Consider the following 12,823-nt stretch of genomic DNA (forward strand, 5'->3'; position numbering starts at 1 on the left):
CTCACCATGCACGAGGCAGCCCCCAGCAGTAATCATCTGGTCCCAAATATCGACAGTGCCAAGGTCAGGAAGCCTTGCTCTAGGGCAACAGATCCCCCCCGCCCCGAAGCAGAGCCTGGTGGGCATCACAGTGGCCACCACAAGAATCAACATTAATTGAGATATTGTTACTTGTCAGCCACAATGCTCTGTGTTCCTTATTCCTCCTCATCCTCCCGCAAACCCCTTAGGGGAGCCTTAGAGTTTCCATCTACTGAAGAGGATTCTCAGAGCAGTTAAGTAAACTCCTCAACATCATGAACGGGAAGGACCCCCAGGTGGGATTTCAAGCAGACTGGCTCGTGGAAAACATTCTAGTATCTTCTAGTTTCCGCTTGATGGCTCGATGCAGGCGTTCTCAAACTTTTCTCTTTGTCTACCCGGAGCACAAGATAGATGATGTTTACGTGTTCAGTTTGCTTCCATGGAATTCCTGGGGCACCAGCTATAAACTCACCTCTTTCTACCTCATTTAAAAGGCACAATGAAACATGAGTGAGCATGGCACAAATTACAGGGATGACTCTGAATCCTCTCTAATTTGTATTTCTGAGCAGGCCATTCCTGAACTTCTGGCCCTTACTATTAGTAAGCATGCAGTTGATTTCCACAGGCAGAGTGCAGCCTGTGGATAATCTTGGTGAATGCCTGTAAAAAGACTACAATATTTTCAGAAGAATTTGCTCCATACTATCTCTTCATGTTTCTGTGTCATTGGCTGGATTGAGTTATTCAAGAACATTCTTCAGAACTTATTGGCACCTCAAGAATGTAAGGAATCAAATAATTAACTCGTTAATTCATTTAAAAAATAGCCCCTACTCCATTCCAGAAACTGTCCTATTTTCTCAATAGAAACAGTAGCATTTACTAGTGAAGGAACAGAAAAAAAAATCTATCATTTCACAGACGTATAGGTAAGCTTAACAGAGTCAATTATTACTCTGTCTAAAACAAAAACAAGTATATTGTGACTTTTTAAATAGAACATCCAAGTAAAGGGAATAAACATATATTCTATAAAAATGTTAAGGAAAATAAAATGTAGTACACATTTAACCCAAAGAAATAAATAAAAAAGGCTTAAATATTTCATTATAGTTGAGTCCAATCATAATGTTAGTTATTACAGTCAATAGCAGCTGCAGTTTTTTGAATTTCTAGTACAGTATCAGTCCTTTTTAAAAAAATTCTGTCATTAATTCCCACAGCATACTTCTATATGGTAAATGTTATCTGCATTTTCCATGGGAAAATCCAAAGATGAAAACAACTTGATCAAATTTATACAAAGGTACATTGGCAGAGGACATCGTCATGCTCAGATCCCTTTCTATTGTTAGAAAGCTCAATTTTGACTTAACTCTATTTACATTTGTTCATTCACTCTTTTCATCAAATTCTTTAAATATTGTTAAGTAATATACAGTGTCTTAGTCAATTTGGGCTGCTATAACAAATTGCTGGGTGGCTTAAACAACAAACATTCATTTCTCATGGTTGAGAGGTCAAAGATCAAGGTGCCAGCAGATCTGGTGTTTGGTGAGGGCACACTTCCTGGTTTTCAGATGGCTGTCTTCTCATTGTACTTCACTTAGTGGACAACAGAGCGTGCTAGCTATCTTCCTCTTCTAAGAATTCTAATCCCATCATGGGGGCTCAACCCTCATGACCTAATTAACTCCCAAACATCTCACCTCCAAATACCATCACATTAGAGTTTCAGCAGATACGTTTGGGTGGACACAAATATTCAATCCATAGCATATGGTATAAGCAGTGGTTTACCAGCAAATGTTTAAAGAGTGACTTTTAAAAAAATTAGTATGCATGTCTGTAAGTTTATTTTTAAATTTTACCGATACAAAGAATGTATAGCACACAACTTAAATATAAGAATAGACTATATAATACCCTCTATTAGAAATTCTATATAGCCAGTTGATTCTTACAGAATCCTTTTGTTAAATTTTATCAAAATGTTGTATCCATAGCCAACCTCTGGTTTCAATTGACCCACATGTATAGTGCACCATGAACATTGATTGATATTTTCAGATTTTACGTCACCAACATGATGTCACTTAACACAGAGCTGGGGCAGGATGCCCAGTAGCATACTGGTATGTAGTATTTCCACCAGACATGTATGATAGACATAGTCATCTTAAAAGCAGAGGTCATAGTAGAATGTGGCACAAGGAAACGATGATGACTATTTGTTTTAGATATGACTTAGCTCATTGAAGGTTTATGTGATTTAATTTCTTAATAATTGTTTAACAGTTGGTTTCCAAGATTCCTGGAAATTTAACCGTTGGTTCTTGTGAGCTGGCATAATTGCTGGTAAAGAAAATTTTTCAGTTAATCAAATATGCCATTTCCACGATGTCTCCTATTCCAACTGAGTGGGGTTCAGAGCTCAGAGTATGTGAGTAGAGGGCATCCCATTATCAAGCAAAACAGATGTTGAAATAGATGATGTCGGGTGTGAGCAGAATCGTGCCTTTAAAATTTATTGTTATTTTTGTGGTTTATTCACAGGCATTTCCCTGCATCTCAACAGGCATTTATGGTAAGTGATTTATCTTTTGGTAATGTTTATATTTCTTTATTTTGTTGTTAAAATCAAGGTTAACAGGAAAAATAAGAGGTTCTCTGATGGATATAGTTTGCTGTGATTTAAAGAGACTCAAAATGCAGGTCAAATCCCATTGAGGAATCTCGAGAGGCTATTTGGATATTTTGTGTGTTGTTGAATTTAGTTGTATTGCATACCATGTGCAATGATTAGATGCACTGTGGCTTAACGTCTTTTGTTAGGTAAAAATTTTGCTCTAGTAGGATCTGACCTCTAATAGTATTTTCTTTAATAAAGTCAGGTTTTTCTGTTAGATGAATCATAATGCATATAAAACCTAACATTACCATTATTTTGTTGAGAATTACAAAATAATAGAAGTGTTAAAATGCACACACGTACATGTCCGTATATTTAAATTAAAAAAAAATATGTGACAATAAAAACAAATACTTTTAATAAGATGCAAATTTTTTTTTCTGGTATTGATAGATTGTTTTAAGTAGTGGCTGCTTCACTTACAGATGGAAGCAAAATGTTTTTATCATTACTTGTTTTCACTAGACTAAAGCTCTCTAAATATTCTTCTACCTACAATGACATATCCCTATGCTTTTTATCTCAGGCCATTAATAAATCTGTTTTACACATTCAGCTAAAACAGAGTTTGTCATTTTAGGGTTTTCTGATCAAGCAAAATAGATTACGATATTTCTGAGCTCAAACTTCTCACATGGAGACTCTTAACTGAAAAATAAAATATGTACAAATGTAAAAAATTATTTAAGTTCATCGCTATAGGGGCAGGATAGCTAAAGTGATATCAAAGATAGGAGACTTATTTCCTCTTAATATGGTATTTTTTTTGAAGGTTTTGGTGAGAATAAAGTGGAAAATGGAGGCCTGAATCAAATTAAATGGGGAAAGATTTGGCGACATTATTTAAAAATTTAAGGCATGCTTTTTTTCTCTCTGGATTCCACTACAGCCTGTCTTTGTAGAAACACATTGGACACTGGGCTGGTGGGCTAAGCTGGACCATCTGCACCATTATCCCCATCATGGCCACTCTTTCTGCCTCACAGATACCCAGTTATAACTCTTACTTATATATTTGCTTAAAGGAAGTATTACATGCAAAGTTTTACTTGGTCAAGCGCCCAAATCTTCATTTCACCTTGTCTAAAAGCAAATCAGACTCCACCACAGAAATGGTTCTGATTTTTGAAAATGTTCTCTTATGACAATCTTGATTTTCCTTGACAAAAAAACGAGCAAAAACCCAGCTTCCAAAAACAGTCCTATGTCGTATTGTTGATGTCCATTGTGTCTCTGAGAATCTTATGGTAATGTACAAAGACTTTCAGAAGCTGAATTTAACACGATGCATTAAGAAAGGGGGAAATGGCAGGAAAAGGAAATAGAAAAGTAAAGGAAGATGAGGAGGGAACACTAAAATGAAAGGCTGAAGAGAGCATAGTAAAAACTAAATCAAAACTAAAGTGGCCCTTGGTTAATTTCAATCCCTGAAGGGCAGGGATTCCTCCTTAGAGTAACATGGCTCAGTGTATAATAACCAGGTCAGTACAGCATTGTGTTGGGTGGGAGGGGAATACTGAAGACTGTTGAGAAAGGCACTGATAGGGAGTCATGTCACTGGCTTGGAGGGCTTCCACCACATGAGCTCAGTCAGTTTTCACAATGCTAGGTCAAAGAATATAGTTTTCAAGTCCTGGCTACTCATCTCTTTTCCCCTCTAGTTTCTGAGCAAATTTCAAAGTGAGGCTGATACCTGCAAAGTCAGGTGCCATGTTGTCTTTGGTTAGACGCACCTGTGCTTGAGACCTAGAATTATTTTTAGCTCCATGAGATCTTTAATAATGTTTAGATTACTCCAGGTCTCTTTCTGAACTATTTAGCATTTTGTAACTTGAATATTATGCCATATGTCCCTTGTGAAACTATAGCTTTCTGATCAGCCCTTGATTCTCTCCTAAGTACTCATATTTTATGGGTCAGTTGTTTTCTTGCTCTTATTCAGAACTTAGTTCTGCCTCCTCTATTATCTAGATCAATTTTACTTTTATCTTTACTTATTGGTATTTGAAAGAATACTTTATTTGAAGAAAGTGGTCCACAGCTAAAAAGAAAAAAAAGAGTTAAAAGCAGACAAATAAAACTCCCAACACTTTGCAAGTCATGCTTGGTGGATTATGAGCAAATATTCAGAACAGTCTCCTGGTTCCAGGCCTTGCCTTCTTATTCCATATTCTAAACCTTACTACATGAATTTTTCTAAACTAACACTTGGTGCATGTTTTGCATCTGCTCAGGGGCCTTTGATCATATTCTGTTACTTGTAGACTCTTTCTAGACTGAACAATAGGCAATTTATGTATCTCCCTAAACCAGCGCTTTCAAGATTTGTGAAGAGGGGGGGAAAAAATCTCTTCTTGAGGATGTGAGTTGCTGTGCCAAGAATTTTATATGTACCTTTGCCTTTGCATCTTTAAAAGGGGGAATTTACTTTGGAGTATTTCCTGGGGTTATTTGTCCATAGAAATTATTCTTCTCTCAAACTTTCTCAGGACTAGTGTTTTCTCCAGAATATAGTTTGAGAAATTTCTTGACATCCACCCATCATGGACACATTTTCTCTTACACACAAATGAGTTGATGAGTCTCAGAACCTGGCATGTGCCTTCCCAGGTCCAATTCTGTGCCCCTTCCTTATAACACACCCACAAGCACCAAACTCACACACACCATCACCACCACTATTCTCTACCCCAATCCCCAAACAAAAACACACCACACACACTTATATAGGTTGAAGCTTGATCTCTGAGAAGTCTTCCTTGAATATGCCAAATCTTGACAGTCATTATATCATTTGAACTCTTTCAGCATTTGTAATCTGGACAATTAACAACTGCCTCTTCATATTGTTCCATAGATTTTTTTTTGTTTAATATATCCTGTGTTCATAGCCAATCTGGAGCTTTTTTCATGAGCAGGGATTCACTTGTGCATATTCTATGCACACCCACCGTCTAGCATTGTGTCTCCCTGAGAAGCTCAGGAAATAATTGCTGTTTGGTGACAACAATAATGATTATAACCCCAATTGTTGCCTAACTGATGATACAAGAAGCAGAATTGTTGATTGGCAAAATAACAGGCAGAGAAAGCTTCCTGGTTGGTATTTTCTTAATGGGCAAACATCTCTATTTTAGGAAAAACAAATGTGCTTCTAAAACACATTCTCAAACTAGGAATGATATCTGTAAGCATGGCAGTGTCCACCTTCACAAGGGGAAATGAAAACTCAAGAACTTGTTCAGTTAGAAAACCAAGGTATCTGTATGTCTTCTTTGGGTAGATGTATAACTGATTCACTTTACGGTACATCTGAAACTAACACAACATTGTAAATCAACTATACTCCAATAAAGTTTTCTTAAAAAAGAAAACCAAGATAAATACAGCACTCTACTTCACTTAAACAAAACAAAACAAAACAAAACGCTTTGTTATTTATCATGGCCCATGGGATGACGGTCTCTCAGGGGGATACCTGTTTCTCTGAGGCCCTATCCCGACTTTTCCCGACATGTCCTAGTCCCAGCCCCCTCCCCATCTGCTGTAATTTCTCAGATACCTGTTTGCTTTGGATTGACCTTCACTTTTAGATTTATGTTCCCAAAACTCAATGTAACTCTAATTCTTCTATCAGAACAAAAATTTTGACTATGGTAGAACCATCTTTGGAAGGGGTTTGAGTTATTTAATTGCCAAGATGATCTCATACCAGGGCAATGTCAACAGTAAGCATTTCCATTTTGTGGAAGCATCACCATACTCAAAGCATGTCTGGAAGGATCCGGGCACACCAGTATTTTGGGGACAATGGAGACCACGGCGGAAACCAATTCCTCTCCCAGCCTCTCCTTAATTCTAACCTTTTGGAGACAAAACCATCTGTACCTTTTTGCAGAACACAGACTGAAAAATATCTACCATGTGACTCAGCCCGATTTAAGGGAGAAATACAATGGGAGCAGGCCCTGCCTGCTTTGAAGTTTCCCTGGACGAGGAGCCAGAATTTTCCACTCTGATTTTCAGGCACCGCTGTTGCTGCCCCAATGTAATGTTTCCAGGATGGTTCCACAGGGCACCAGACCGCCTGCTTACACTCAGGTTGAAAAGCCACATTGGTAAAATACCAAAGCAAGGCCTGTGTTACTTTTGGAAAAATAGATCCAGATGAGGCTTACAGGGGCTTTAAACTCCCAGATCCCAGTTAAAGGTTTGATTTGGCCACTAAACCGGTCTCAGAGGGATAGATTTGAACTTCCCTGATGAACATTTCAGATCTTGCATGTGCCTTCTGCCCTTTGAGCCCAACTTGGATACTCTGGTGCTAATAAGTTTAACACAAGAGGCTAGACATGATCCATAGTAATGGAATTTTTACTGAGAAGTGAACAGCAAAAATAATTTTCGTCTATTTTATGAGAGTCAATATAGTTAACAGAAATGAAGTCCAGGTGGAAAAGTGTATCCCTTGAGTAATTGAGAAAATATTCTTTCTGGAGAAAAAAAAAAACAAAAAAACTTGAATCTTCCTTTCCAGGTACAAGATGGTGTTTTTAGAGAGGAAAGAATTTCAGACATTGAGTTATTGGCTGGAAATCTGTGGGAAAAATTTAAGTGCAACATAACTTAGTGAAAGCAGCTCCCATATTTATTCATTAGATTTCTGTTATCAACGTGGAAGGCCTGTTTCTATCAAATCACCCTGTCTCCCTCTGCTTTCCATGAAATGCTGCCAGAACACAACTCTCTAATTGAATCCTCTCTCATTTGCATTCAAGTTTGCTCTTCTGCTTCTAACTGGTAAAAAATAGGAGATCTACGTGATGTTTAGTTTACCTTATATATACTTGGCAAATATTTTTATCACTACATATGTTTAAATTCACAGACATGACTTGGAAAAAAACCAGAGCGTTCTCCAACGGCAATGCTAAGGGCATGCCCTCTGTCAGGTTTAAATGCTGACAGGTTTCAGAGGGTGTGACAACCATGGCTGTGCAATTCTGGGCTTGCTGGAAGAGTTATCTTATGTAATGCATTTGGAAACCAGAGCAAAATTGACAAAAATGTGTGCCCCTCCTTTTCATCCCCCTGAAAGCTCCCCTCCTCCCTCTGGCTTTCTTCTCTTCCCTTTGATATTTCCATTTGCTTTGAAAACTTCCTTTCAGGTGGTCTAATGATGACTCTTTTTTCTCTCATAAATTCCCTTCTATGACATCCTGTGTTTTTTGTCCTGGGAACATTATTCCCACTGTAGGAAGTGTTATTGTTCTTGGCAATCCTTGAGTTAATTGCTGGCCCTCAAAGGGAAGTAACATTAGAATCAGCGTACCTTACTTCCCTTTGGGAAAATGCAGTGCTGGGGACAAACCCATCTTAATTCTATCACATTTGAATAATATTTTATGAACTGATCCTTATGAAGCACTGGAGAAAGAGTTTAACAGACAATGAAATTATAGCTATTGTTTCTAATCCTCTGAGTACTTATCATTTGAATAGACAGTTCTAGCAAATTCAGTCACACATGTACACATTTATACATTCATCCCACAAAATGCGGTACAAACTCCCCTTTTACTCTCTCTAAACTACATGAGTCTTTAATAATAAAAATGCATCAAACTAAGAAACCAAAAGTACTACCTTTGCACTGGAAGAGAGTTTCAAGCATCTAGCAACAAAATATGCTAGTTCAGCTTACATAAAAATGACAGTGAGACCCATGGGCAGGATTCCCCCAGGGGATCTGCCAAAAGAAATGAAAATCCTGGAAACCTAGCTTTCTGGTACTGCAGAAACCAGTGTCATTCTCCTTGGTGTTCTGTTCAAATTGAACAATTTTAGGACTTAATTAAAAGATTAAGTGTTTCAAAAAGTAATAAAGATTACAACTTTATTACTGTTTCTGAGGTCTGAATGTCCACCTCTTTGCAACTGTGTGAAGGTAAAAATTGGTCTTAGGACTAGAATGCAGAAATGAATTCCAAGTCACCCCATCCTCAGAAGCTGCCATATATTATTATGTTACATTTTAAAAATGGCTTTTCTTATAGAAAAAGTATCAAAACAGTAAGTCTTTTAAGGAAATAGGAAAACCACTTCAGTAAATTACAAAGCCTATCCATTTAATAGGAAGCCTGGGAATATCTTTCAGCCATGTTGAAAAATGGGAGCACTAATAAAATGCTCTCCCTAAAGAACTTCCTAAGAATGGACCACACTTTCCATTTGATCAATGGAATAATTTCCATGCACTTGCTCATTTTTCTCATCCAGTCTTGAATGACACTCCTTTTTATTTGCTCCTTATACATACTTGTATCTAAAGGGTGACTTTAAATAAACATAACTCAGCTCTCTTTAGAAAGGAATTCAAAAATAATTCTGAAAGCTCTTAGAGAAATCAAATATGTTTAGCTCTTTAGGACAATGATTTTCATGTCAAATCCTTTTTAGTCAATGATTCTATTTTTAAGAAAACATCTTGAAATGCATTTGAAAGAGACCATATTAGTTAGGGTAAAGCTAAGCTGCTGTAACAAAGAGCCTCCAAAATAGAGTGGCTCAGTGTATATAGATGTTGATTTCTTTCTATGCAAATAGTTCCAAAGTGAGCATTCTGCTTGGGGAGGATTTGTTCCACTCTATCATTCAAGGCAACATTAATCTGCGGTGGTGTTAAGTAGTCGTTCTGCCTTTCATAAGGCATTGTTCTCATATGGTTACCTTTCTCGTTTCTAATGAAAGAAACACGTAGGATGGGCACACATCCTATCTGATGGTCCCTGGACTCAAGGTAACATTTATTACTTTCATCTCCCTTTCATTGGAGGGAAATTGGTCTCATGACCAACCTAACTACAAAGGAGATTGGAAATTTAGTGTGCCTTGTATTCCGCGTGTCTGACTACGATTCTTTTATGTAGCAAGAAGAGGGCATTGAATTATGATGGCCTTCTAGATATCATTGCTCAAGGGGGAAAGAAAATCAAATTAAATCAAACAGGTCACTCATAGGTAATTTAATTCTGGAGCAGTTTGATTCTACACAGAATCGGTAAATATTTTTGAAAAATGATAGTCTGTATTTGGCAAGAATAGTTGGGGATTTTTATAGTATCTACTTTATTAAAATGTCTTTATAATCCTGAATCCTGAACAATTTGAAAGTATGGAATTCTTAAGGCATCAGTACAGTGACCTATTATTAGTTGTCAGCCAGTATATTTAGACATTTAGATCTTACGTCAATTGTGTTTACATTATTTGTACTATACTTCTTGCAAAATTTGCAGACACATCAGTGGAAACTAAAATCAATATATTGAGAATGAATAAATAATTGTATCATTTGTTACATTTCTAACTCTTGTCCATTTCCATAGAAATCCTTGGAGGAATCAATTATAGTTTGTTTCTGTAACACCTTAAGCTTCTGATGCTATATCCTTCTATAAACATATCAGAGATCCTGAGCAGATATAGATCAACATCCTGTGTACCAAAAAACCCTAGGGAAATGTGAGTTTAGAGAAGAGTCTGATCATAGTAGGGTGGAAATAGAACCGAAAGACAGATGTTGAGAGAGGAAGAGAGACAGAGAGACAGAAAGATAGAGACAGAGAGAATGATAACATGAATATGAATCTAAGCCTCCTGAACAGTCAAAGGGAGTTTCCTTAGAATCTTTAGAACTGAAGAAAATAGTTTTTTACACCTTGTCTCTCTTTTCAGCCATGGTCAACAGGGAGAGTTTCCCACAAGTGTTTGAAAATTGAATTGAAATTAATAAAATCAACATGAAATTTCCTCACCTCTATTTGTTGCCCTGAATTTATTTCACAATGTTTTAAATGAATTTAGGTTCACCTAAACATTCCCAGATCTTTCTAAGCAGCTAAATTTTTTATAAAACTTATTTTCTCTTTACTCAAGACTTTTATTCTGTTGAGACTTAGCTTATGAAACTGGGCTCTAAGTTCTGTCCTACCACACCTGGATGTAGAGTAGTTCTAATAAATATTTGTTTAATTAACAACTACAAAATAAGTAGGTCCTCAACAAAATATTAGCAATCAAATCCAAAAGTGTATAAAAAGAATTAGATGCCATGATAAGTGGGACTTATCCAAGGTATGCAAGCCTGGTTAGACATTCAAAAGTCAATTAAGGTTATCTGTCACATCACCAGACTATGGAAGAAAAACCATGTAATTATCAATGAATTCAGAAAAAGCATTTGACAAGATCCAACAGCCATTTATGATAAAAATTCTTAGTAAACTAGGACTAGTAGATAACTTCCACAACTTGGCAAAGACTATCTACAAAAAACCTATAGCTAATGTCATACTTAATGGTGAGAAACTCAAAACTTTCTCAGTAAGATCAGGTACAAGTCAAGGATATTCCCTCTCATCCCTTCTTTCCAACATCATACTGTAAGTCTTTGCTAAGAAGAGGAAATAAAAGGCATACAGATTGGGAAGGAATACATAAAACTGTCTTTATTTGGAGACCACATGATTGTCTTTGTAGAAAATCAAAAAGAATTGACAAAAAAATTATCCTGGAACTAATAAGCCGTTATAGCAAGGTTGTAGGATAAAGGTTAGTATAAAAAAGTCCATTTTTATAAATAAATAAATGGAGAGATATCCCATGTTCATGGACAGGAAAACTCAATATTGTCAAGGCATAATTCTTCCCAAATTAATGTATAGATTCAATGTAATCCCAGTTTAAATCCCAGAAAGTTATTTTATGGATATTTACAAACTGATTCTAAATCTTATATGGAGAGGCAAAAGACCTAGACTAGTGAACACAATATTGAAGGAAAAGAGCAAAGTTGGAGGACTGACAGTACCCAACTTCAAGAATTATTATAAAGCTATAGTAATCAAGACAGTGTGGTATTGGTGAAAAAAATAGACAAATAACTCAATAGAATAGAGACCCCAGAGATAGACACATGTAAATATAGTCAACTGATCTTTGTTAAAGGGGTAAGAGTAATACAATGACACAAAGATAGTCTCTTCAATAAATGGTGCTGGAACAACTGGACATCCACATGCAACAAAAAATCCAGACACAGACCTTACACCCTTCCCAAAAATTAACTCAAAATGGATCATAGACCTAAATGTAAATTGCAAAACTATAAAACTCCTAGAAGACAATGTAGATGAAAACGTAGATAACCTTGAGTATGATGATGCTTTTTTAAGATACTACACCAAAGATACGATCCAGAAAGAAAATTTTGATAATTTGGACTTCATTAAAATTGAAAACTTATGCTCTGTGAATGACAATATCAAGAAAATTAGAAGACAAGCCACAGACTGGGAGAAAATATTTCCAGAAGATGAATTTTATAATGAAATGTTATGAGTAATATACAAAGAATTTTGAAAACTCAACAATAAAAAATGAACAACCCAATGAAAAAATAGGTCAAAAACCTTAACAGACACTTCATAAAAGAAGATACACAGATGAAAAATAAACATATGAAAAGATGTTCTGCATCATATGTCATCAGGGAATTGCAAATTAAAATAACAATGAAATACCACCACACACCTATTATAATGTCCAAAATCCGGAACACTGACAATGTCAAATGCTGGTGAGGATGTGCAGCAACAGAAACTCTCATTCATTACTGGTGGGAATGCAAAACGGTACAGCCACTTTGGAAGACAGTTTTCTAGTTTCTTACAAAGCTAAATATAGTCTTAACATGTGATCCAGCAATTGTGCTCCTTGGTATTTTCCCAAAGGTGATGAAAATTTCTGTCCACACTAAAATATGAACACAGATGTTTATAGCAGCTTTGTTCATAATTGCCAAAATTTGGATGCAATCAAGATGTCTTTCAGTCAGTTAATGGGTAAATAAACTGTGGTATATCAAGACAGTGGAATATTATTCACTGTTAAAAAGAAATGAGCAATCAAGCCATGAAAAGACATGGAAGAACCTTAAATTCATATTACTAAGTGAAGAAGCCAGTCTGAAATGGCTACATACTGTATGATTCCAACTATAAGACTTTCTGGAAAAGGAAAAAACTACAGATACCAAAAAAA

At 36.2% G+C, this 12,823-nt stretch overlaps 1 protein-coding gene across 1 annotated transcript in view; it reads left to right on the top strand.

The window, feature by feature from the left end:
- The window catches only part of MACROD2 (mono-ADP ribosylhydrolase 2), a 1,985,747-nt gene that overhangs the window by 1,374,879 nt on the left and 598,045 nt on the right, over nt 1–12,823 (top strand). Inside the window, exon 7 of the mRNA XM_036827001.1 lies at nt 2,584–2,614. Within this exon, the coding sequence (XP_036682896.1) occupies nt 2,584–2,614 (31 nt within the window). The remainder of the gene's footprint in view (nt 1–2,583; nt 2,615–12,823) is intronic.

Source organism: Balaenoptera musculus, chromosome 15, assembly GCF_009873245.2.
Source record: "Balaenoptera musculus isolate JJ_BM4_2016_0621 chromosome 15, mBalMus1.pri.v3, whole genome shotgun sequence".
NCBI classification, from domain to species: domain Eukaryota; kingdom Metazoa; phylum Chordata; class Mammalia; order Artiodactyla; family Balaenopteridae; genus Balaenoptera; species Balaenoptera musculus.